Source organism: Sander lucioperca, chromosome 18 (genome assembly GCF_008315115.2).
Source record: "Sander lucioperca isolate FBNREF2018 chromosome 18, SLUC_FBN_1.2, whole genome shotgun sequence".
Classification (NCBI taxonomy): domain Eukaryota; kingdom Metazoa; phylum Chordata; class Actinopteri; order Perciformes; family Percidae; genus Sander; species Sander lucioperca.
The window spans coordinates 31160393-31188097 of record NC_050190.1 but is presented as its reverse complement, the minus strand read 5'-3'; the positions used below and the strand labels follow the sequence as shown (position 1 = coordinate 31188097).

The 27705-nt window shown below is 41.1% G+C and overlaps 1 protein-coding gene across 5 annotated transcripts; it reads left to right on the top strand.

Annotated features, from left to right (window-relative positions):
* Positions 1-4525: 4525 nt before the first annotated feature.
* rab3gap2 (RAB3 GTPase activating protein subunit 2 (non-catalytic)) lies at positions 4526-27373 on the top strand. Of its 5 annotated transcripts, XM_035994751.1 has the most exons (37): positions 4526-4770; positions 4856-5018; positions 6275-6363; positions 6578-6695; positions 6786-6867; positions 8193-8240; positions 8360-8435; positions 8536-8637; positions 10208-10307; positions 10528-10548; positions 10853-10951; positions 11390-11538; positions 11718-11797; positions 13362-13454; positions 13572-13711; positions 14094-14289; positions 15041-15184; positions 16357-16439; positions 16546-16610; positions 16717-16807; positions 17011-17132; positions 17739-17952; positions 18562-18659; positions 18975-19083; positions 19191-19351; positions 19704-19878; positions 20143-20322; positions 20565-20671; positions 20913-20979; positions 21112-21182; positions 21307-21342; positions 21525-21650; positions 22718-22933; positions 23263-23352; positions 23500-23724; positions 23869-24033; positions 26468-27373. In XM_035994751.1, exons 2-37 carry the CDS (start codon positions 4910-4912, stop codon positions 26618-26620), a joined length of 4200 nt encoding a protein of 1399 aa, XP_035850644.1. In that variant the 5' UTR covers positions 4526-4770; positions 4856-4909; the 3' UTR covers positions 26621-27373. The 5 variants fall into 5 exon arrangements, with proteins under 5 accessions (XP_035850644.1, XP_035850645.1, XP_035850646.1 ...); XM_035994752.1 differs by having other exon boundaries at positions 4591-5018; positions 17742-17952; XM_035994754.1 differs by having other exon boundaries at positions 4592-5018; positions 21525-21599.
* The last annotated feature ends 332 nt before the right edge of the window (positions 27374-27705 follow it).

Genomic DNA, 27705 nt, shown 5'->3' with positions numbered 1-27705 from the left:
TGGTGGTCAGTGATGTATATCAGTAATAATACAATATGCAAGAATAGACAGTATGTATGAATGCTGAGAAGTAGTAAAGGGTCAATGTACAGTTAGTGCAAAGTGTGGTTTGGGTAGTTATGAAGATTAGTAATAACACAATATACAATAATAGACAGACTATATGAATGCTGACATGTAGAGTCAATATAGTCAATATACAGTTAGTGCAAAATTGTGTGACAACAAAGGTGGGAAGAAATAACGGTTGAGCATACAAGGGCAGGTGAATAGTGCAAGTAAGCGTAAACATATATGATGGTGAAGATGTGCATCTGTGCAACTATGCAATGGGGCATGACAGAGATAATGGAGTAAGGGTGTGCAGAAGAAATGAAAGACGGGGAGCAGTTAGCACGTACAGTGATCGGACAGGAGCACAGACAGACACGTTTTGAAGGCAGTTGGTATTATTTCCAAAATGTTCTAGCACCTACAATATTAGCTATTGTATCAAACAAATTGTGGTAATTGCCAGGTTTTTATGTAAATCCTAGGAACTAATAAGCGCAGGCCTTCTTGCTTGAGCGGCCATTTTCTTTTACCTGATGTTCAACAGTCATGCACTGAGAACATTAAAGTTCAGGGCTGTGTGTACACACACACGCACATACACACACACACACACACACACACACACACACATCAGTGGTTCTCAGTGTAGGGACCAGGATCCCAATGTTAAATTAACATTGGTCTACCAAAGGGATCTACTAGGACCACTGAAATTCTAAAGAATGAGAACCACTGATTTACATAAATTCTAATCCTTCAAAACTAAATAAATAGAAATAACCATTTTTGCACACTAGGGGGACTGGTGGCCAAAGATCAAACCTCATTAGGTTAGGCAGTGAGGGAAATTCATTCATGCTTTGAGGCCTTTCCCCACCACAAGGTCCAGCAGAAAATAGACAACAGTAAGACAAAAGACACAGCATGGCTCATTTTGTGCATGTGTTATATCCAGTGTTGGTCATCTTACTTTAAAAAAGTAATTAGTAACAGTTACAAATTACTTCTCCCAAGAAGTAATTGAGTTAGTAACTCAGTTACCACATTGTAAAAGTAATTAGTTGAGCAAAGTAACTGTGAAGTTATTTTGTATGTTCTATAACGCTATTACGTTCTATAACATCTTTAACGTCAAAGATGTTTATATTAACTGATTGAAGAATAAAAACACTATATACAGAAAAATCGAGCAATGCTTGTTTTAACAGAGTGGCTCCGTCTCCTTCGCTGGAGCTCACGCTAGCTGCATTTGGGCTTGGGGTTGGGTTAGCAGCAGCAACAAGTGTCATGTTAGCATGTGTTGATGTGAGGTGCTTCATAAGATTTGAGTTGCTTGAGGCAGACATGGATGAAGTATTTTTTCCTGGGCATAGCGTGCATGTTACATAAACATTCTTGCCTTTAATTTCAATGAGCGAGAAGTAGTGCCGGTAATTCCAGTTTGAGAACGCTACCTTTGAATTCCCTTGGCTCGTCGCCATTGTCACTATCTTGTGTTTAATGGTAGTCAGAACGTGCAGTGAGATAGCGTGAGTAGGGCATCTGCCCACCCAGCCAATCATCATCGCATTTGCAACGGTGTCATCATCCCCACCCCTGCTCTCTCCAGGCAGCTGATGTGTAGCCAAAGCCTGACACCTCGCACTTCATTCAACCAAATTGTAGTAACGCGCCACTTTACATTCTCAGTAACGATAACGGCGTTGCAACGATTGGAAAAGTAATTAATTAGATTACTCCGTTACCGAAAAAATAACGCCGTTATTAACGCCGTTACTCCCAACACTGGTTATATCACAGCCTTTCTCAAACTTTTTTGTGCCAAGGCCCAATAATGTTTGGCCCTCATCCTCTGTGCCCTACTTACGTAATGTTTTGGGAAAAGAGAGACTATTTGTTCATTTTATGAAACATTTAATGAATTATTTACAGTTACATTTAGAGATGCACAGAGGTTAGATAAGCACAATAGTGACCCAAAGTTTCCCAGTATCTGCCCCTCTGGTGAGCTGGCACAAACATCTGGACCAGTCACAGCTGCATGGCCAACCCAATGGCATAGGTTTTGTTTCCAGATTTTGTGAGGAGACATATAATTTTGAGCATTAAACACTGAATTTTTATGCACCTATTTCTACCCTTTTCTTCATCAATTTATGCTGGAAACAATTGAAAATATAGAAAAATAATTCTGTATTACTTTCAACTACTCTCTTGTAGATAATCTTTTTCTAATTTAACGTTATCTCTGCTGAGTCAACACACATGTAGGCCTAATTTACTCTTTCCTCTTTTGCGTCTTTTGTTGGGGAAGTAACATCTTTAAATGTGCATGTGGCACTTATTCATGTGAATCATACATTAATTCATTTTAATTAATTCATAAACCCCTGGACTTCAATAGCTCAGATATGTTGCAGCAAGATTTCTGCTCATATTCACAACTTTGTGCACATTCAAAATATAACTCCTCCCATCTGTGTTCTCCGAGATTTGGAGAGTTGTAACATAGTCTGCTGTGCATGTTATTGCTCCGCTGATATGGTAGTATCTCATTCAGACCGTCTGAGAGACACAGAGGCCCATTTGGGTCTCTGGTCTCTGACAAAGTTTAGAGAAGTGGCTGTATGCTGCTTTTCATCGGAGGTAGAGCACGAATGCAACACATCACTCCCCACAGCAGAACGAGTCCACTAGAATTAACTGAAGTTGCTACACTTACCAGCCGTTCTGCTCACCTCTATTTTTACAGAGAGAATGGACACAAATGTATTAAATACTCAAAGCATACATACCTGAAGCCAGGGAAATGCCAGGGGAAAAGCGCCTGGCTATGGCTTGTGAAGTAGTACAGCAAATGTGAGAACATTTCAAAAATTCCACAGGCAGGGAGGGCTCTTGAACCATCTCTGAAAGCATATTTAGTTGATCAGTGGCTCAACAGGTAGATCCACTCGTAAATAAACCATAGACAGTATATAAGAATTGACCAACAGATCCCGTTGTTCTGGACGGAGACCAGTGAAGGCCACAAGATTTCTCTTGGCACAGCTACCAGAAGACTTACAACTTTCAGACACGTTGCTCACGTCACATTTACGTCGTCTCTCTCAATTGGAGGCTGCGCAGTAATGCTCAGCCATCACCGGAAAAGTGCTTCTAACGGCCTTCACTGGCAAGGGGGTAAGCGTCTCCTCACAACCCGAACCTCCTATGGCGCCATTTGATGCTAATAAGCACTCACCCCCCGTTAGCATTCCATTGACTGCCATTCATTTTGACTTCACTTTGACAGCGGATAACTTTACATCTAAAGCGTTTAAAGACTTTATTTGTCCATTATTTATTACTAAAGAAACACGACAATGTATAAAAGGCTCCATTACCTTGTACCTCACGTTATGGCTCCGTAGCAAACGTTTTTGTAAAAATAGGCTAACGATTGTGTCATAACCACGGGACTTAATGTCTCATAGTAGAGGAATTACCGTATAGTACAGGAGAAGCTCGCAGGCAGTTTAGACTTACATTAGCTGTTTAAGTTTAATTACTAATGTTAACTAGCATCTTAGTTAGCAATAATTAGCCTGTGTCCATGTTATCTCCTTACATATACCTACGCTCTCCGTCTCTGCAAGATTGGGAATGATTGAGACTTCCAACTTTCAGACAGGTTGCTCACGTCACGTCGTCTCTCTCAGTCGGAGGCTGCGCAGTAACGCTCGGCGCTCACCGGAAAAGTGCTTCTAACGGCCTTCACTGGTCTCCGTCCAGAGCAATGGGCTCTGTTGGTCCATTCTTATATAGCCTACTGTCTATGTTGGCAGCCCTGCAGTTGCTTCAAAAGAGCAAAACACAAAGCAACCACAAGACTCAAAACACAACAATAAGCAAACTCCAGGGGAAATAGGCCTACCACAAATGTAACTTTTTAAAGAACAAGATTTGTAGGTTAATTGTAGCCTAGCCCTCTTTCTGATTATTTCATCCTACTTCATTAACCTACATTACCCATGCAGTATACCCTAAATAAAGTTGCTGTAAAGCAATGCATAAACAACATATAAACAAGATAAAACCACAAAGAATCATAGAAAATAGGTTGATCACATTTATTTTCCAAATCTTTACCGCAAACAGCGATCAGAATAGTTATACAGTTCGTCACTGAGTTTGGAGTTAACTTGGCAGTAGGCCACAGACAAGCCTACTGTATGCCTTTGAAAAACTACACAAACGTAGGCTACCATAATGTTCTGGTACGAGTACAGCAAACTAAAGTTAAGCACGGGGGATGTAGCTGGAGGAGGAGGTAGAGCTTAGTAAGCCACCTGAAAATTGTTCCACTACCGCCCTCTGGTGAAAAAGACACACCAATACACTTTTCACACAAATCATATTGTAGGTTTCAAATTTTGAATGTATGTACTGACTATACACATATATCTCTATTATTCTGGCATATCATTTTAGTTATAATTGGTAAACAAATGCATCTTAAAGCTTTTATTTTGAAGATTTCGAATCGGCTATAACCCGGAAGCACACATGTGTTATTGTGCTAACGTTGTGTCATCAGTCATCAACACATCAGGAATAAGGTGGAAACTGCAAATGTCGGGGAAAATAAGGGTACCAGACTCGTGCTAATATTCATTTCGGTGTCAGTTTAAGACAAGTAGGTAATATTGTCTTTGTGAAGAGGCTGTCATTAAGGTAACTTAACAAGATAGCAGGACCTGCAAAAGGACTCAAACTGCTAAGCTAACGTTACGTTGATCTTCTACAACTGGACTGTTAGCAAGCGGGCTAACTGGCTGATTCCCTACTTCGGTCCTGACGGGACGGGAGAGAGATGTCCTGCAGCTTATTGGAGTTTTGTCGGCTCCAAGAGCTCAAGACGGTCAGGGACTACTTGTTCCAGAACCAGAAAACCGAGCCAGTGGAGGAGAAGAATCAAACAGGTCAAGACAGATGCATGTCTGTAGCATGCAGCTACAGTAACTTACATAGCTAGTCTAACTGTTAACCAAAGTGACAACTGTCCAGTTACCAGCTACCTCTGGAACTAGATAGTCATAAAACAAAGTAATTGCTAACTAACCTAAGGACCATAGCTAAATAACGTTATAGCAAGGTGGCTAAATGTTGCAAGCAGGTTTTTATTCGTTCAATTCTGTTCTGTGCGGTACAAAATACCCTAATGCTCAGATCTGAGAGATAAAAAAAAAAAGTATCTTTAATGAATTCCATTAATAACAACTGTTTCGAATGGCTTGACCGTAGTAATAAAGGCAAATCATTTCAAGGTAAGGCTTTGTAAAGTGAATGATGGCTGGAGCTCCATCTGTGCTTTGCAATACATGTACCACCAGGGCACTGCCCTTTGTGCTATGAGTCATCCCACATGAGGCACCTGAACACATCACTGAAAGATGCTCAACAAAGGAGAAAAGGCACACAGAAAAGGCACTCTGTATGTGGTTAGACATACAGAGCGTGTCATCCCCTCAGTCTTGTAGACTTAGAATCAGATGTATTGCCAATCAAGTTTGCACTTGCTTGGTGTATTAGGTGCATACAGTAAACAATAAATATATTAAAAAGGAAATAAAAAATAAAGCAAAGTACTGCTGCAGTCAAGAACATAGTAGATATATTATAATAAAAATATGTAACAAAGACACTATAACAAATATGTGCAATAACTGTTTAAGAAACGAAAAGAAGGCTGTACGGTTTGTCCAGGGTGTGCAAAAATATTGACATTGACCCCCACACACGCTGCACCAAGCATAATGCATTATATGTCCACGGCATTGGGATTTCATCCTGGATTTTGCTACTTGTTCTGTCACTTGAATGTTTTTAGGTTATTTCCCTGTAGCACCACCTTCATCGTGTCCTCTCTCATTTAGTTTTTTTATGGATTGGAAGAATATAATTTTCATGTCTGTGTTAAGTTAATATTTTTAGCGGTTGACTTTAACACTACCATACACAACTGTTCTGTGACTTTAGCCTTTGATTTCACACCCCTCTTTAACATTTAAATATGTCACTTTTCTTGGAACTCATGATCACTGTTGTTGCTGTGTGTTGGCTACCAAAAATGTGAATACCCTGTCAATTGGTTGCCTGGTCATATTCAAAATCAGCAAGATGTCACAAATGAATACCCATTGTCCTCAGATTTCCCTATTCCCCTTTCCCCTAACAGAAAATGAGCTGTCGTGGGAGGCCTCCGATTGGGAGTCAGCATGGGATAGTGGCGAAAACAAAGAGGAGGGAGCCACTTCTGCAACGACGGTCTGTCCTTTTGTGTTTGATTCTCTATTCTCACATTGTCATTTCTCTCTAAAATATTAAAAAACAGGTGTAATTGGCATTGCAAAGCTGCTTCAGTTACATATTTGTCCAATATGTGAAAATGACCTGAGGTGTTGTATGGGATTATCACTCACATCATTTGCTGATTGAAAGGAGAGGTCCCCTCCAACTGCCTTTCCTCTTTGCCCTGCAGGTGGAGGAGGAGACTACAGGGCAGAAGGAACCCTGGCTGCAGGACTGTGTAGTGTCCCTGTCGCCATGCTCTGACCTATTAGTTGTAGCCCGCCAACAGAAGGCTGTCTTTCTCTCAGGTCAGATATTCAAACACACACACACACATGCACACTCAATTCTAAGTACAATGAGGTGTTCTACATTGCTGTTAATGTTGATTCTTACAGCTAAGTGGCGTACAGATGACAGCGGCAGAGAGGAGATGACCCTGGCTGTGTCTTGGACCGGAACCCTCAGTACTGATGAAGGGTAAGAGTCAAATTAGATTAACTTGAGAAGGAATGAAAATGACAACAGAAGAGTTGATGGGTTAGCATTATATCTAAGGACAAGAGATAGATAGGTAGGTAGGTAGGTAGGTAGAGACATTTTTATTTATCCCAAAAATGGGAAATTACAGTTAAACTTAGAGCAGATATCAGACACAGCACACATACAGAATATACATGAACTAATAGGATACAATATACATGAAATAATAAATAGGATAGAATACAAGTACAAATATTTAAAATACACTACCGGTCAAAAGTTTGGGGTTACTTAGAAATGTCCATTCCACTCCATTCCAGACAGAATACCAGCTGAGATCAGTTGCATTGTTTTTTTAATCAGGGCAGCAGTTTTCAGATTACATTATGTGCTTACATAATTGCGAAAGGGTTCTTGACTGTAAGAAGTGGCTGATCTTTAATTAGAGATGGTCCGATACCATTTTTTTCTTCCCGATTCCGATACCTGAACTTGCGTATCGGCCGATACCGAGTACTGATCCGATACCAGTGTGTTATATATTTTATTATGATTTAACAACTGTATACTACTATTCCTGTGTGGATGTGATATGATTTCTATCTTTGTTGTCAGTCTGGCTCAGGTTAAACAACAAACAATGAACGCTGCTTTCTTTTATTATCCAGTTTGACAGTCAGTTATAACGGAAAAAGAATATAAATAAACTACTTTAACGTAGATTTTCTTTAGGGCTTTATTATGTGGTATCGGATCGGTGCATAAACTCCAGTACTTCCCGATACCGATACCAGGATTTTAGGCAGTATCAGGAGGCGATATTGGTATCAGAACATCTCTATCTTTAATGCAATATCTACATTGCCCATTATCAGCAACCATTCATCCAATGTTCCAAAGGCACATTCTGTTTACTAATCTGATATCATTTTAAAAGGCTAACTGAGAAAACATTGGAGAACCCTTTTCTGAACTGCTGCCCTGGTTATAAAAAACAATGCAACTGATCTCAGCTGGTATTCTGTCTATAATGGAGTGGAATGGAAATTTCTAAGTGACCCCAAACGTTTGCCCGGTAGTGTGTATATACAAAAAAAAACTAAAAACTTCAGAGTGATGAGGAAAACTACAGAGGACAAATAAAAAAAACCACATAGGACAAATAAAATAACAAAGACTCCCTTTTCAATGGGATAGTTCTTTGACAGTGGGGAAACAAATGAAACATGAGCCAATGCATAAGTGCTTCTTCCAAGGTTCTTGAGAGAGAGTGAGCTGTACAGTGAACAACATCCTACTTTGTGTATGTTTTCTCACTACAGAGAGTGCGTGAGCAGCTCTATCTGTATACCATTGGCAAGCCAGAAGAGGTAAGAATTACTCATGTAGGAAATAGAGGAGATGCAAAATGCTTGTGGATGTGTACACGTCAATAGCTGTTTTTTTTGTGTGTGTGTGTGTGTGTGTGTGTGTGTGTGTGTGTGTGTAGGAGCTCCACAGGGCGGCCCGATTGGACATGTGTAGTAGTGGGTTTCACTTCTGGCTATGTCCGCTTCTACACAGAGGTACCTTGCCAATAGGCAACAATCACCATTTTCAGATAATCAGCAGAAGATATGGTGAAGAATGCCAGTATTAAATGTAACACCGATTGTTTCTCGTCAGAACGGGGTTCTCCTCCTGGCCCAGCTGCTACATGAGGACCCTGTATTGAGGCTCAAGTGTCGCACATATGAAATCCCTCGTCATCCTGGAGTAACTGAGCAGGTAATGCACACATCGAAAATTTCTATAAGAACTGTGTATGCGATTTATGTTAAAATCCAAAGGTTTGACATTTTGGAAAATACACTTCTATGTTTTCTTGTCATGAGTTAGATGCAAACAAATCTGCTTGATAAATACGAAAAATAAAGCCAGCAGCAGGTACCTTAGCACAGTCTCGGCTGGTTGCCTAGTAGGGGTGTAAGAAAAAATCGATACACTTGAGTATCGCGATATTTTATCTTGCAATGCTGTATCGATTTTCAAAAACGCAATATTGATTATTTTTTTATTTTTTTTAGTTTACGTTCAAAAATATTCATGTAAGACAGTGGTTCATGTTTATGTTGTGTTTAAACCCCCTACCGCTAGATGGCTATGCTGAGATGCACCACTAGTGTCCTTGCCTAACAGTGCCTTGCAGTGCCTGACTTTTTGCTAGAAGCTAACAATGTAGCTATGGCTGAACTTTGGCCTACTTTAGCATATACAAATTTGCTCACTAAGAACCTGTGAACCACAATCCCAAACTGGCAGTTGGATTTTCTGTGTACTGAATTGTTTACATAAAGTGAACTTCTTTGACTTTTATGGACATCATGTCTTTTTTTAAATATTAGTTTTTCTAAAATTATACTATAAAAAAAATCCCAATATATCGCCTTACGCACAGTATCGAAATATATTGCAATATATTGAATCGTGACCCATGTATCGCGATACGTATCGTATCACCAGATTCTTATTCCAATACACAGCCCTATTGCCTAGTAATGTCACAGGGAGGCTCAGAAGTCTGATCTCCGGTATAAATAGTCAATAACCCCTGGTGAAACTTGTTGTTTCTACACTTTTGTGTTTTTTACTAATTAAACTATAACATGTTAATCAGTGAGCTTCAGAGTTGCTGTTATGTCAATTTTGTCACTTTTGGACAAATCCAGGCTTACTGTTACCAGGGTTCATACGTTTGGAAAAAACCTGGAAAAGTTATGGAATTTGAAAAATGCAAATTCCAGGCCTGGAAAGGTTTTGGGAACATAAAAAGACCCAGAAAGTTTTGGAAAAGTCATGGAATTTTTTTTTTTTTAACACAGCATAATAATATGTGATTAATAAATGTATTTCACGTCATCTTAACCTCACCGTTCTATTCGGGGCGCGATATTACGAATCCCACTATGAACAACATAAATTGTCATTCATTTTATTGTTAAACCTCTGAGGGTAAACTTTAACACAGATTTGTATTCTTATTGTATAATGTCGACTGACATTTTCAGGAATACATAGTCATGGAAATTTGCCGAAAAGTATTGGTTAAAAAGCGTATGAACCCTCTGTTACAGACATGAGAATTGTATCAATCTTCTAATGTAACTCTTAACAGGAAAGTGTATGCTGAACAATTCCTTCAACTGTATTAGTATGGAGAATAATTCTTGAACTTAGGATCACATTTCTGTGAGTAAATTAACCTTGATCTAAACTCAAGGTTCACTTACTAGCTTTTCCTGAGTATCCCACCATGTCATTTAGCAAATGAATAATTATTGGTTTTATTCAATCACAGCATGAAGAGTTAAGTATCCTCTACCCTGCTGCTCTGGTCACTATCGATGGCTTCAGCCTCTTTCAATCTCTGCGTGCCTGCAGGAACCAGGTGGCAAGAGGTACTGCTGCTTGCGTGAGCATGTGTGTAATTGTGTGTGTGTGTGTGTATGTGTGTGCAACGCTTCCAACTGGGAGTATTTACAGTATGTGCTTATGCTTGTGTGTTTATATTGTAGTATGGGAGTCATGGGGTTCTATTAAGTATTACGTTAAGTGTTAAAAGTATTTTGCAGTGTGTTAACTACAGATGTGTTCTTCATTTGCTGGCTGGGTGGATAGTGTTTGCTACAAGGCATTCAGGTACCTAAGGAGACAAATGCAAAACTACCACACACACACACACACACACACACACACACACACACACTTGCACACACAAACCCTAGATACAGTCTCTAGAAGTTTAGAAGCCAAGCTTTAACAGGGTTTCTCTGAACATCTAGTTGTTTTTGGTGTTAGTCTGTGTGCGTTTTCCCATGGCCTAAATCTATTATTGTCACAATGTATGCACAGTGCTCTAGTTTTAAATGTATCTAAATGCAATACATGCCTGTTAGCTAGCTACAGATGATGATCAAATGACCAACTGTGTTTTTCCATCCAGCGGCAGCAGCAGGTAGTGATGTGATCCAGCCTCCTCCCCTGGCCTATAAGAAGTGGGGTCTGCACGACATGGACACCATTGTTGACCACTGCAGTGTGGGTAAGAGACCTTTTTTATTTTATTTTTTTTAAGTACTTAATTTTTGTTCATACTGGTGGTTGATTGCCTTATAATGGACTGGTTTGTGTTTGTGGCTTATCCATCTTTTAATGTACTACTACATCACAGAGTTAGTGTTTAGAGTTAATTATGAAGAAGTATTACAGCATTTTACACTTTCTGACAAAATTCTCTGAATATTTTGACAACAAAAACTTCCTGGGGAAGCGGCCAACAAAATGGACTTTTCATTATGCGTTCTATGTATGTATGCATTACAATGAATAAAAAGGATTGTGCAGTGGATTGATGTGCTGGGAAGAGGTTATCCTATTTAAAATAAAATTGACTATTGACAGGAAGTACTCCACTCACTGCATTCATTTCTGTCATTCTCTTTTCCCACGTCTCTGTTCTCTCCGTCTCTCCTGCTGTTAGGCATTATGACGCTGTGTGTGTTTGACCAGATGAAGAATGCATCTATCCTGGGGGGTTTTAATGCTTCAGTCAAGGGCAACCCCCCTGCCATGAGTCAGTATGTCACTGTGGGAGGTGGGCCATACACAGGCTTCTACTATGCTGTAGAGGTGAGTGAGTGATGGAGCAAGTCAGGCAACTTAACTGTATAGCTGTGTTAAGTAGTAAGTTAGTAAGTTAAGTTTAGTGTACCTACACAAGTGGGGCCAATAACCTACAGGAGACAGTGCTAGACATAATAGTGTGCTAAACATTTAGCTGTTTGTTGTGTCTCTCTGTCTGTCTTTAGGGAAGCACCCAGCCTCTCCTCTCTCACGTGGCTATGGCTGTGGCCAGTAAACTCACCTCAGCCCTCTTCAGTGCTGCCAGGTGTGTGTGTGTGTGTGTGTGTGTGTGTGCGTGCGTAAAATCCAGCTTCCATGTGTGTATAAGCAAGCATTAATTAAAACCTGCATTCATTTTATTATTAAAAAAATATAATTTTACCAAACATAATTTTAGTTGAATAGCACTTTTCTGAAACATACAGGAATTAAAGGTCCCATGGCATGAACATTTCACTTGATGAGGTTTTATTAACATTAATATGAGTTCCCCCAGCCTGCCTATGGTCCCCCAGTGGCTAGAAATGGTGATAGGTGTAAACCGAGCCCTGGGTATCCTGCTCTGCCTTTGAGAAAATGAAAGCTCAGATGGGCCGATCTGGAATCTTCCCTTTATGACGTCATAAGGGGAAAGGTTACCTCCCCTTTCTCTGCTTTGACCGCCCAGAGAATTTGGCCCACCCATGAGAAAGAGAGAGACATCATGGCTTTCAAATGATCAAAGTGGCAGTTGGTCAAGGCCACACCCCCACCCTCCACCTTGCCCCCCCCTCTCTCCTCCTCAATAGCTACAGACACAGAAATGTCACATCCTAAGGAAAGCTCATTGTGGGACTGGCTCTAGTGGCTGTAATTCTGCACCAAGGCTGAATTTCGGGAAAGAGACTTCAGATACAGTATTAGGGGACCACTAAGGTCTATATAAAAGAGACTTCAGATACAGTATTAGGGGACCACTAAGGTCTATATAAAAGAGACTTCAGATACAGTATTAGGGACCACTAAGGTCTATATAAAAGAGACTTCAGATACAGTATTAGGGGACCACTAAGGTCTATATAAAAGAGACTTCAGATACAGTATTAGGGGACCACTAAGGTCTATATAAAAGAGACTTCAGATACAGTATTAGGGGACCACTAAGGTCTATATAAAAGAGACTTCAGATACAGTATTAGGGGACCACTAAGGTCTATATAAAAGAGACTTCAGATACAGTATTAGGGGACCACTAAGGCCTATATAAAAGAGACTTCAGATACAGTATTAGGGGACCACTAAGGTCTATATAAAAGAGACTTCAGATACAGTATTAGGGGACCACTAAGGTCTATATAAAAGAGACTTCAGATACAGTATTAGGGGACCACTAAGGTCTATATAAAAGCATCCAAAGAGCACCATGTCATGGCACCTTTAAGACAATCAATAGTCCAAGAAATGTGAAGGAGTAATAATAGCAAAAGAGCAGGAAGAAACTAACAGCCACGTAACAATTTGTGTAGTGCATTGTTTAAAAGAGAAAAAGGGTTGTCAATTGTCACATACACACTCAAAGACTGAATGCCGCACTGTTGACAACCCTCTACTGCTGCACAAAACAGCCAAATCAATACTCTTATAATTATATCCTGTTCTCTGCTCAATGGCAGTTTAATCCATACAATGGGGTATTATATATCCCTACCATTGGCCTTCTCTTTATTACTTTGTCTTGTACTGTAGCCTCCCTTAATCCTCTCTAATCATCATCTTTTATGTCTCTTGCTAACTTTCTCTGTGTCTATTTTTTATAATTCCATCACTCTCCCTTGATGTTTCCTTCCCAGTGGATGGTTAGGTTGGAACAAGCACAAGAATGAAGAAGAGGCTGTTCAGAAACAGAAGCCCAAGGTGGAGCCTGCAACGCCCTTGACGATCAGGTACTGTACCATGACATCTCAACACAAATGCAACAATGCCCTATTGTGTCTTATTGATATTGGCAATATGAAGCTTGTTGATGTCATTTTCTCATAAATCTGACCTCTTCCACCTAGATATGGTCTCCCAGACTCTCGCCGCCACGGCGAGTCCATCTGTCTGTCTCCCTGCAACACGTTGGCTGGAGTGACGGATGACTTTGGTCGAGTCACACTGCTGGACTTGGCCAGGGGCATTGCCATCCGCATGTGGAAAGGTGAGTAATATAAATGTTTTTTGAAGACATCTTTGGAAAGGATTAAATAGGTAAAGCATGGAGCCGTGCTAAGAAGGGACAGATTTTATATCTCTCTTTTATATTCCATTTACCTTCTCTCTGTTCAGAATCGAGTGACCATGGTTCACATGTCAAGAATCAGTACATAAAGAACATTTAGATAATTAGATGTCAGAAGTTTTCATGTGGTCCGAGAGCTCAAAATGTTGAACCTTTACATTCTGTCTATCAAACACTCATAGCCTCTGTTCTTTCTTTAAAATTAGTTGGGACGCCAAGTCATGCATTCACCTAAAAAGATGTTTAGTGTGTCCCTGTAATGTAAATATGAATATACATTCATTTTTTAACTTAACTGCAGGCTATCGAGATGCTCAACTGGGCTGGCTGCAGGTTCCGGAGGAGCGAGTTGATCGGGAGTTCTCCCCCTCTGCCTCCCTTCCAAGACGCCATGCTTTGTTCCTGGTGATCTACGCACCCCGCAGGGGAATCCTGGAGGTGTGGGGTATGCAGCACGGTCCTCGAGTTGGAGCCTTCACTGTGGGCAAACACTGCAGGTATAAAAAAATGCACTCTAAAAATGAAGGTGTTAACTGTTAGGATAATTATTTATCAAAGAATGGACAAAATCACTGGAGTTCTCTTAAAAGTTGCTTTACTTGCAGCAAGTAGAGTCAGTTTACAGCACTTCAGCATAAGTCCAGAAAGTGACTGAAGATGTTCACAACAGTGTCTTTTTAAAGGAGTTGGGAGTCAAGTTAATTATTAGGTTCATGCAATCAGTAGCTTTTTTCTTATCTCTGGTTAGGCCCGGCATCTCCTCCACATTATGCGTTCTGCCCTCAGGGATACATCCTGTGCTCTTTGCAAGGTCACTCAGCTTTCATGATTAACACATGAAAGACAGAAATACTAAAACAGCAGTTTGGATGCAAATGGTTTAACAAAGAAACTGGAACAAAACCGTTCTAAGCATCATTTTTCTAACATTAACTTTTTATTAAAGCTCAAAGCCTCAAAAGCATCACAAACACAAAGCAGCGCCTGTGCATTTCATGTATAGCATACCACTGAAGCATATGCTGGACACTGACACTCACGGATAGACAAACTGGGGAAAAGTACACAATAAAATCTCTGTAAAATGTGTGTGTGTGTGTGTGTGTGTGTGTGTGTGTGTGTGTGTGTGTGTGTGTGTGTGTGTGTGTGTGTGTGTGTGTGTGTGTGTGTGTGTGTGTGTGTGTGTGTGTGTGTGTGTGTGTGTGCGTGCGTGTGCGTGCGTGTGCGTGTGTGTGCGTGCGCTTCCAGGTTGCTGTATGCTGGCTACCGTCTGATGGGGGTGAACAGTGTGACCAGTAAGGGCTGGCAGCTCCACACCCAGCAGGTGTGTCTGCTGGATCCCATCACAGGAGCATTGAGGACAGTGAACATCCCCTTCCACCTGGCCCTCAGGTTGCTACACAGACAGACAAAAACACACATACATTAACCTCAGAGACTAGATCAGCTGTTTTTTCATGCAGGCATTTTTAAAGGAATAGCTCTCAAGCAGACTAATCAATATGTTGTACTGTATTTCACTTGTTAAAACCGAACAAAAACCAAAGTGGTAAAACAACAAGTTGCAGTCTTAATTTCTCAAGCCCCAGACTATTCCTCGGCCAGCTTCAGTAACTGACTTCAAGTCTCCCAAAACATCAACTTTAACACTTCAGTTAATGTTTCTTGTAAGATTGCTTGCAGATGTGGTGTGGGGATACTTTTTATTCTCAGACTCAAATTTGCTACTAAAATAAATAAAATATTTAGTTGTAGGTCCCTGTATGTAGGAATACAATTCTAGTAATATTTAGGGTTGGGTATTGTTTGGGTTTTCGGTGCTAAAGCGATACTTTTAAAAAATAGGGGAATAGGGTATTTTACAATAACTTTGAATGCACCACGAGGCTTACTAGTTTCAAGTGAACGCACCGTCTGTGTTGTTTTTCCGACAAAGGCAGCTGCACATTGCTTAACGTCCCGCTGTTGGAATCCTCTACAGTGTAATACAGACACACTTTACACCATTTAGCTGTCAGCATTTTAACCGTGTTTAATCCAGCTGCTAGCTAACGTTACCTGCTGTCAAGTGAAGTGTTAACTAGCGTCATGTGCAGTGATGCTTCTATTGCCTCTAACGTCTGTTTCAGAGCATCAGAGGGCAGCACAAAAGGCATTTAATTGGCACCGAAATGAGGCATGGAAGTCCGCGTTGCTATTCTGTCCGGTAGATACCGACCGTTTAGGCACAGGTGCCGTATTAGCACCAGGTTTCGGTACCCAACCCTAGTAATATTTGTATTGTATACTTCAGCTATAGAAACATGTTACTCAATTACTTATTTAATTTACTCACTCAACTCAACAAAAACCTTATTGAGGTCATGGTAAAGAATGTTAAGCAAGAGAATTTATGGCAACTGGACTGTCATCATTTACTTTTGTAACCAAGGTTTTCAACCACTAAGTTTACCTTCAAGCACTTGGTTAACTAAGTTGCAATACCTTTCCCCAGTCTACAAGTTGTTGATAAGGGCTGCGAGCAATCCATCCAAACCCAATCTATTCTTTCTTCTCCATTTCAGTGACAAGAAGAGCGAGCGAGCCAAAGATTTGCACCTGTTAAAGAGACTGACTACTTTACTAAGAAGCAGAGGGGTGGAGCCTGGTAAGAATACAAGAGTGAGAGCTGAATGGAAATCTAGATACACCTGTATGACATGAGAGAGGTTTCTCTATGCTTTTCTATGTGCTTACTCATCTTTTCTTCTCAGATATTTTGGAGAGCGAAGCTAAAAGTGCGCTGCTAGATATTAAACACCCCGCCATTAAGAAGCAGGTATCGACAAAAACACTGTACAAGTTGCCTCACACACTAATAGAGAGGCCTATTTATTGTCTTTGTGGTAACAGTCACATTTCTAACTGCAGTCTTTGCGTTTTAGGCTTTGGAGTCTCTGCTGTCAAATAAGAATGCTCCAGTCTCATGTCTTACTAACATCACATGCGCCCTACATGACACTCTGAAGCAACAAGGTAAACTATCAGTTTATTATTAAGAAAAAATATTGTTCTGATTGTTCTAAGATATAATATAACAGGTGTCATATACTGGTTTTCCAGATCATTTGCTCAGCTCAATGGCTGAAATGTAAAGTACTGTAAATGTACATATCATACATACTGTATGGCAATGCTTTTTCTTTCTTTATTCATGGTTGTGTATTTCTGCATTGCAGACCCTGAGGCAGTGGATATAGAATTACTGCAGCTCTGCTCTTCACAGCTGAAACTGCTTCAGCTCTACACTGACATCCAGCAACTGCACTCCACTGCAGACATAGAGGCCTGCTCTAAAAATGTGAGAGGACACACACATGCAGAAAGCTTGTTAATAGTACTCCCATAAACATTTTCCAACTGTAAGACTGCATAATATAGATTTGGGCTGAATGATATTGGAAAAAAATAATCGAATTGCGATTTCTTTTTCAACCAATATTGCTATTATGATTTAGTATGCGATTATTTTAAAAGTTCCTTATCATCCTCTCTCTTCCCTGGTATCTGTTGTTGGGGATTAGGAAGGTACAGATTGAATTATTGGCAATTTAGATAGCAAGGGAGCATCAAAGCTTGTGCGTAGCATTTAAAAAGTTGTTTTCTACATCAGCTCTCATTCACATATGTCACGTGGAGCGTGGGGCAGTGTGTGTGCCATAAAGCCCACAGGACCAGGTGTGTACAACCCTTTTACTTGGTTAGAGTGGGTAGCATTAAAAAAAAATCACAGCTTTTGAGATCTGAAAATTACGTTCTCGCTGCATCACTTTGAATTCCAATAATCGTTCAGCCCTAACATAGGCTTTTGTGGTAAAGCTACCAATTAGGGTAGTATTGTTGCTTGGTGGTTTATTATTATTAGTCATAACTCTATAATAAACACTTACATGCTCTCCTCAACCAGCAGGACTCCCTCGAAGGCATAGAGGATGAATTGTCTCGTGTTGGGCCTACCTTGCAACGCTACGCCCAACTCACTTCAAGACCCAGTGTTTCCTTTGCCCAGGACTCCCCTGACTCACCCCTGCCTGTCCAAGCCTTTCTCTCCCAGATGGAGTGCACCGAGGACGGGGAGTTGAGGGTAATCCGCGCCTCTGAAACGGAATGGAATCAGCTAGGTATGGCAACACATGTATGCACATTGTATGCCTTGACACAGTTACCCAAATAGATACCATGACACAACCAAAAATGTGTGACGCTACGTGTGTTTTGTTAACCTCAGTAGGATACTGTTAAATGAATTGATAGATAAGTATCAAGTAAGAGTATGAAGTCTCATTAGACAGTGAGTGAGATGCATTGCTGTGTTTCTCCAAACCAAAGCCAAGTGGAGACTACAAGACATACAAAATCTGAGTTGCTGTGCCGCTCATGCGTTTTGTCCAAGACTGATGTCATGTTGACTTGAGGAAAATATACAGCTGACGAGATGCATAGCTTACAAGATTATTCCACTTGAAAAAAAAAAAGACTGGATCAAATAATCAACTTATTCAATGTTAGTGAACGTGTCAGTGTGGGGCAGTGCAGTGATGCATTCTGTGGTGTATATGTATCAAAGAAAATGGGCATGATGTGTAAAAATAGCGCAGGTGAACACACATCACACGGAGGGTTGTGGAAGAGAAAAGAAATGCAAATTAACTCAGTGACATCAGGCACACATGAGTGAGCACACCACACAAATCCAGACAGAGAACTTTGCTCTTGTGTGTCCTCTGCAGGGAACTTTATGTTCTGGGGTTGTCTGTGTGGAAAGAGCCCACTCCATAAAGTCTGTGACACACTTCAGCAGGCTGGCATCAGTCCACAGCAGCTACTGGTAAGATAGAGGAAAGGATTTGTTGATGGAATGGGTTGAAATTAAGATGAGTTTTGCTAATAGAGGTAAAATGTGCTCAGGGTTTACAGATGAAAAGAAAATGAAACGGCTGATAAATTGTGACAAAATAAGTGGACAAATGTAATAATGCTATGTAGTTATTTGTTATTTCATATTTAAAAATCTATGATTTTTGGAATGGACATGTTGCACATAGTCCCAAAAAGATATATGTTTTTTTTTTTTTTTTTTTTTAATAAAAGAAGTGCCACCTTATTAAATTGTTTTTTGCTCATATATTTCATTTTCTTTTAGTCTCTTTTGCTAAGTGTGTGGATGCAAAGAGAGAAGGAGGTGCTACAGAAACCAGAAGAAACTGTTAGAAATCTACACACACTACTCATCGCCCTCAGCAACATGCCAGGTATGTGCTTTTGTCCAGTGTGCAAGTTGTCCTGTCTGTCAACCAATGAAAGTTCATGAAAAAGCAGGATGAAAAAAAGAGTTATCACTTCTTCTCCCCCTCTTCAGGTGCAGTTGAGGAATCTTGGGACTCCCAGTCTATCTCTCCCTGGTGGCAGCAAGTTCGCTGTACATGCATCCAGTCCCACAATGCTGCCGCTGCTCTGCTGGCGGCCTTCGTTGCTCACCGTGCTGCTAAGGCTAGCATCACGAGCCGAGCTGACAGCAAGGTAGGGAAGTCTCATGCGCACACACGGATATACACACATGAGTGCACTCATCAGGCAGTGCTATGAAAAACATAAGGATGGCGAACAAGAATTGTAAGGGGTTGATTTTCAAGCAAGAGATGTTATTTATGTGTTGTTGAAGCATGTCATTTGTATCCTCCCAACTTTTTTACCGACTGATGAAGTTCAAACAAACCAATCCAAAAAAAAACGTTGGTTTCCAGAGCACCACACCCACCCACCCTCATGTTTCAAAGACACAATAGGTCTAGTGATTCGCCACAAAAATAGGAGAATACTTCAAAACCACACTCACCGACTCAGCCTATTTTAATGTTTTTGTGTGCGACAGTTGCAGTCTGAGTGGGAGGCGGTTTCCCTAGACCTGGAGCAGTGGAGTGTGTGTGTTCGCCAGCTAGAGGATGTGCTGGTGCTGCAGACTCTGCTGTTGGTACCTCCTCCTCAGGGAGCAGCAGGTGGCGCTGCTGCACAGTGCTCCATCAAAACGCTGCTGGAGGGAGGCACAGGTAGGCTGTTAAGAAAAATATCCTCAGGGATATACAAACAGACAAGCTAACAAAAGAAGTAAGACAGCATTACTTTTTTGTTAGCTTGACTGCCACTGTGTTTTATTTCTGTCTTGCTTTCTTTATTTTTTTTATTATTTCCTTTCACTCTCTTCTCATAGTTTTTACTTTCTTCTTTCTTTCAGTATCCATATACTGGTTGTGGCTACAAAAAACAGATTATCTTATATTTTTCTCGTTTTCTTTTCACGTCTATCCGTAAAGGTGGCATTGCCGACAGTGTCTCCAAGTGGGTGTTCAGGCACAACTTGGCCCCTGAGCGACTGAAGGAAATTCTCCAAAAGATAGAAAACAAAGAGGCAGATGAAAAACTAGAGCAGAAGGCTGGAGAAGAAGGGAAGGAACAGGATGAGAAGAGCCAAGAGGACACAGACACGATAGCAGGTCAGGACTGGACAAGAGTTGATCAAAATGTTAGCATTTGACATACATAAATTTGATATCGAATTACACATTGGCTCTCATGTTAAAGACATTTAACTGTGCTTTACCTGTTCATGTTGTTAATAACCTTTCTAGATTCATACAGCATTACTTGAGCAATGTAATGCCTGCCACAGTACATGGAGCCTCTTTATACTCTATAAATTAAATACAAATCAAACACTGTCCACTGTGTTTTCCAGAGCTGTTGGTGGCAGTGTGCCAGCGGTTCCCACACTCCCTCTCACCTGACTTGCTCTTCGCCCACTGCTGCTGGGAATATGTGGTGCAGTGGAACAAAGACTCCGAGGTGCACATTCACACATACATACATACACATAAATATAGTTCAAAAGAAGGAAGACAGCCATTAAAAAACAATGTTTATCCTCAGTTAATTTAGTGTACTGTATATTATCACTACTTTCTGCAACAAGCCAGTTTCACTAAAGGGGGAAAGGCAGGATTTAATAAATCCAAGAAACATGGATGGCAAAGAACCAAATCACCTTTGTTCATAAATCTAGACTCACACCTGATTCTCTTCCTAGGAGGGCCGATACTTATGGTGTGCTGTGGAACATTTGAAGCTAGTCTCCAGTCCACATATCCAACTAGGTGAGGGGCTTTTTCAGAGTGAAAGTACTATATTACCAGAAGTGATGTCAATGACCCCGCTTTGTAAATCAGTACCTCCTGAAAATAACCGTAGTGGTGTGTCATTAGACTTTCTTTGAATCTTTCTCACAGGTATTTCTGCAATGATGTGGAGTACGTTCATTGTCAAGCGTTTGTCAGCAGCAGCCTACCTCATGGAGAAGGCAAGTCATGCACATATACATCCATCCATCCATCCATCCATACATATACAGTATGTCTGTGTGTCTGAGGTAAAGGCGTCAGTGAGGCAATGTATAAAGTGTTTACACTTTTTTTTTTTCCTAGGTGGGGAAAGCACCCAAAGATCGCTTATGTCGACGGGTAAGTTTTCAGTTTCAGTAAAAATAACTAAAAGTGAATCCTAGAATAAAATATATGATGCCAGTTTTGATATATGCAAATATGTATGCATTCCTAATGTTATGGCTCAGATTGTTTCAGATGTAAAATATTGCAATTAAAGCATTAAGCTGCATATATTAAGGGTTTGTTTATGTTGGCAGGATATCGGGATGGGAGACAAAGCTGTGACGTCTTTCCTGGGCTGCTGTGTCCGGTTGCTGCAGATCCTCATGGAGGTGACTGGAGTAGTTAAAAATCAGAGCCCTTTGTCTTTTATAGATTACTATGTAAGTAAAGATATTCCAGAAACAAAGCATGGAGAAACCCATCACTACCACTACTAACCACACTTGTACTTGATATGCATTTGATGTAATAGCTAGCTAGTTTGCTGCTTGCAGTAAAAGAAAATATGTCTGATATGGTTTCTCCACAAAATAGTTCACTGAAAAGTCCCTTCTCAGTGCATGTGTACTGGAGGTTTCACGTTTCAACATCCCACCTGTATAAGTTGCATACTGGACCACGATTGGCTTGCAAACTAGTTGTGATCCCAAATCCTGCTGCTATGTACACGTGTTAAACTGAGATTTCAGGTGAGCACAGAGAAACTTTCCCCCTTCAGCGAATGAATGATTGAATGTGACAACAGCCTTCTAGTGCCAAACTGTGTACATGATCTTGCACAGGGAAGCTCAAACAGTGAAGGAACAACAGGCATGTGTTGTATTCTGCACTTGACTGTATTAACTATGAACTAAACTGTGAGTTGGGATCATAGAATGTATATAAAGATGGATGACACGTCCCCACTTCCTCCCGCTGAACAAAAGTGAAGCCAAAATATCCCGGCGCTGCCATCTTGTAATTTGGCAGAGTCTGCGCAGTAGTGGTCGGGCGGTGGAGCCGGGGTATCAAAGTCCCGCTCATATACCCGCTCGACCAATCGCAAGTCCATCACAGCTGTCAATCATGACATTACACCCTGTTTTTATAGCATCAAATAATAAAAACCAAACTTATAAGAAAAATGAGCACTTGAACAAACATCTGCGTGATCAAAACTACCTAAAATGACAGAAATTAATATTGGGGGAAAAAATTCTTTGATGTGTACCTTTTTAGTTTTTAGTAGTCATTTTTTTTGTTTGGCCCATGTCCCATCCGCTAACCTGGAGGGGGCGATTTATGACCTATACTGCAACCAGCCACAAGGGGACGATCGAGATGTTTTGGCTTCACTTATACAGTCTGTGCATCAACCCATGGTTGGGATCATAATTTGAATGAACCCCCTGTTCTTAACAAGCACGCAAGCCTTTCTTACCATCTCTTCTGTTGTTTTTTCATGCAGGCGGACTCAGCGGTGGAGGAGGTTTCCGCTCCGGAGCTGTCCGTGGAGGAGGTGTGGTGCGGGGCGGAGGGCCCTGCATCACTGGCTGAACTTGCCCTGGAGCAGAAGGGCGTCCACTACCCCCTGGTGCAACACCACTGCCTGTTAGCCTCCCTGCAGCATGCTGCTATGACATTCAGCTTGAAGCTCAAGCCACTCAGCCTCTTTGACAGCAAGGTGAGGAGATGGACTTGGACACACACACAAATATGTACTCACGTTGTGAAGATAAGCCTATCTACATCCACCAAAGTTAAAAGTCTGGACAAGGCTTTAAACACCATTTACTCCTTTCTTACTTTAATATGTCAAGTAACACTCTTTTAGAGCTGTTATTACAAAAGCTAAACAATGTAGTCTTGATGTATTTGTGTGTGTGTGTGTGTGTGTGTGTGTGTGTGTGTGTGTGTGTGTGTGTGTGTGTGTGTGTGTGTGTGTGTGTGTGTGTGTGTGTGTGTGTGTGTGTGTGTGTGTGTGTGTGTGTGTGCGCGTATGTGTTGTCCCAGGGTAAGAATGCTTTCTTCAGAGATCTGACGACCATCCAGTTGATGCCCAGTGGAGACATGGACCCAGGCCTGGTCTCGATACGACAAGAGGTGAGAGGTGGATTTTTTAGGATCTACAGGTCAATAGAAAATGAAGAGCTTCAAACAAATGGTCTGTTGTCATCTGATTCCATCTCCTCTTCACTCTCCATACCCGTTGTCTCATCTATGTTTCCCACATTCTTACATCCGTCTCAGTTCCTCCTCCGGGTGCTGACCAGCTGGGTGCAGGCTATAGATGATCCTTCCAGCTCAGCCTCTGGCACCAGGCCCCCCCCTCTACCCTCTAGTGGACCCAAAGCTGACTGGTGGCCCTCGCTGTGTCTGGAGCTGGGCTCCCTGCTGCAGGTCAACCCCGACATCCTGAGACGGCACCTCGTCTGCGAGCTCTACAACCAGGGCCTGGACCTCCGGGCTGAAGAGGCAAGAGAAATTTGTGGTTTTCTTTGTAGCAGACAGAAGCTAAAATCGGGATGATACTACTTTTGTTAAACCTTTATGCTGACCACAGTTCTTGGTTATTGTTCTGCTCTGACTATCTTAAATGTGTGGCATCTTTTCACCCAGGTGATGTTAGAGGTGGAAGATAAGGATGTGCTGGGCTCCCAGCTGCTGGTGCTGACTGGCCAGAGGCTGAGTTACTCGCTGCTCCACAGCCAGAGCCAGACGCAGGGAGCCATGGAGCTGCTGGCCCGCCTGCCTCCCACCCTCTGCACATGGCTCAAGGCTATGGTGAGACACCAGACAAGTCCTCTTATACACTGACAAGACATTTCAGTCACAGGTTCTTACAGGCTAGATGCTCTTTTCTATAAGTGCATTTGTATAACCAGCCTTCTTCATTAGGTTCAACCCCTTGTCTTCTGTCATTTACAGAGGCACCCTCAACCACAAATCCTCTAATCAACAACATTACTGGCTACAGCAAATAAAGACTGCAAGAGTTGACAGACTACTGAAAAATGTAACCTGTTTTTCAGCGTTCTCACTCAGTAGGATTTTTTGCATATGATTTTTTAAGTTAGAAACTAGACAGGAAGAGGAAACTGGTTACAGGTCACCCAATCTGAAATGGACCTGTGGAAAAAAACTACCCAAACCAGACGTGCATAAATAATTTTTTTTTAAAGAGACCGGATCAGAAGGGGACACAATACAGGCAGACCCGATCCGAACAGACCTAAGGATAATAAGACCTGTTTCAAAATGTTGTGGACCCAAACAGACCCAAATAGAGAGAGAACACTAACACCGGCAGCAGCATGATGCACTTTATATAATAATAATTAGGGCTGTCCGCTTTTAGTCGGTAAGTAGACTAATCGGTCATTTTGGTTTTAGTCAACTAAGATTTCTTAAGTTGATTAGTCATTTTGTTATGGTTTTTCATGCTGAGTGACTTGTTTCCAAGAAACTCAGGATGCTTTGTGGAGAAACTCAATTTTACAGATCTGTCGATTAAATCAACTAGTTGATTAGTTGATAAAATCATTTGGGTGTTAGTCAACTAAGAATTTCTTTAGTCAAGGACAGCCCTAATAATAATAATGTCCTATTGTGAAGAAACTTATTCCAAAATAATTTGATTATATGCTTCAAAGACTAATTAATAGGAATAGATGATTCTCAGTTCTATTTCTCACCTCTGCACTGACTAAAAACATTGGTGATAAATAGTCAAGATAATAATTTTTCGAACCAATCTGTGAGTCAAATAAAAAAAAATTGCAATTTAATAGCATGTAGAAGCCATACAGTTTTGCATTGAGAGGCGCGACACCGTGCGCGCCGCCGCTGTAGATGGCGCGCTCTACGAGCATGCACGGAGACGTTAATGCTCAACGCATTGTTCGTTGCAGTACTCTCCGAAACACAAGGGAGCCTGCAGACAAAATAATCGGTAAATAAGCAAGAAGTAGTAGGGAAGAAGAGAGCGGAAGTAAAGGAAAGCAGGCTGCCTGGCAACAGTAGTAAACACATCCATGTAACACCCAAGTGGGTAAGCCTCTCCCCGGAACGCGTAGCTCCTATGGCGCCATTTTGATGCTACCAAGCCATCACCTGCCGTTAGCATTCCATTGACTGCCATTCATTTTGGCGCCACTTTGACAGCAAATAACTTTACATCTGAAGCGTTTAAAGACTCTATTTGTCTTGAGAAACACGACGATGTATAAAAGGCGCCATTACCTTGTACCGCACGTTATGGCTCCGTAGTAGACGTTTTTGTAAAAATAGGCGATTGTGTCATAACCACGCGACTTACTGTCGCACAGTAGAGAAATTACCGTACAGTACAGGAGAAGCTCACAGGCAGTTTGGACTTACATTCGCTGTATAAGTTTAATTACTAATGTTAACTAGCATTTTAGTTAGCAATAATTAGCCTGTGCCTATGTTATCTCCTTACATATACCTACGCTCTCCGTCGCTGCTAGATTGGGAATGATTGAGATTTCTCTTGGCACAGCTACCAGAAGACTTACAACTTTCAGACAGGTTGCTCACGTCACATTTACGTCGTCTCTCTCAGTTGGAGGCTGCGCAGTAACACTCAGCCCTCACCGGAAAAGTTCTTCTAATATCCTTCACTGGTCTCCGTCCAGAGCAACGGGATCTGTTGGTCCATTTTATATATGTCAATGGTAACACCGACGTGCCGCAAAACATTACATTTATCTACTGTAATCATTAACATGACTGTTGTTTTATCTCCAAATCGAAATGACTGTCTGCCGATAACACTGTTAAGAACACTCTTTACATGAAGCCGTTTTTTAGCTTTGACAAAACGATCTCTCGTGTTTTTCCACACTCTCCAGCAAAATGTTTCTTTTTTTTTCCAGTGTGGTATCTCTCTCTACACACATATTTAAGGCTGTTTGACTCCCTGGGGTCTGTACATGAAGAATCACACAGAGGTTTGTACAGACAAACCTGCTCTTCCCAGCCACCATGTTGAAATTGAAAGCGCAGCGCGCGCAGTGGGCGCATAGTTATAAAAATTCAGAGGTGCACGACCACGTTCCGCGACAGCTTGCGGAGTCTTCACGCTGGAAACGACAGTCGTGGTGAATTCATTTTATAGCGCCGCGCACCTCGCTCCCGGTACACCGCGACGACAATAAATTAAGCTTAATGTATATAATGTGTTTTCGTACTGCAGGACCCCAGTGAGCTGCGGTGCCCCCTGGTCCCCCTGCCCCAGACCAGCAGGCTGGTCGGCCGTCTGATTGAAATCCTGCCGGAGAACCACGCCCAGTACAGCCTGGGTCTGCACCTTCTGGAGGCTGTGGAGGCCCTCACCACTGAGGACTGACCCTGAGAGGGCGAGGGGGGGAGGTGGAGTCACCTCTGAAGGCATGGTTGTAGTAGGCAGACAGAGAGAGAAGGAAGGAAATAAAAAAAAGAAAAGAAGAAAGTTCTGCTGGAGACTTTACCACTTCAGGATTTGAATTGTTGTGTCCAGAAGTGTAATCACATGCAGCGTATGACACAGTCAACAAAGAGAAAGATGATGAATAGCCTTTTCACACTCTTCTCTTTCGTCCTGGAGATTTTGTATTTTGTCATTCAGTAGATGTTAATATAATATAATACTATAAATTCCTCACAACTTAATTGTAGAAAGCAGTGATATACAGAGTGGATATGATAGACTTTTAACTATTTTTAATCCATATTTTCGTGCATGTAACATAAATAATGTTGAGTACTTGTGTTATTGAAGTATTGTCTGGAGGATACGTTTATGAGATGGGTATTAAGGATTGGGGCATGTTTTTTCTTTGTCACTCCACCTTCATTTTCAATCTGATTAACCCTAAAAATTCAGATGTCACTGTGTTGGTGTCCTAACCGTGTGCCATATCAGAGTTCTGTTTGACATTTCTCCTTCCCCTTTCCCTCTAATAGACAAGACGTATCATTAAGAAATATGGACCTTATTTTTTATTTATAAATGCAGACAGTACTGTACTAGCTGTGCCTGTACACCTCCTATTCTATAGTCCGCCCAGATGCTCCCAGTGGGCTGAACCTTTGCAGAATAAAGATGTTTCTCAAAAGCTTAGATGTTTATGTTGAGATGATGACGTGTTATTGGCTACTTGTTGATTCAGCAGACACTCAGATAGATAGATAGATAGACTTTATTGATCCCAAATTGGGAAATTACTCTGTTACAAGCAGCAAGTAGCAAGTTACCAAGGACAACACACATACTTTCTTACACACAAACCATATATATATATATATATATATATATATATATATATATATATATAAGAAATATACTAGAAGTAATAAAATAAGATTAAAAAAAACATGTCTAGAGCTAAAACTCCATTTATTTATAATTTATAACATTTTTCTCATACAGGAAGAGGATTTATTATACAAAGT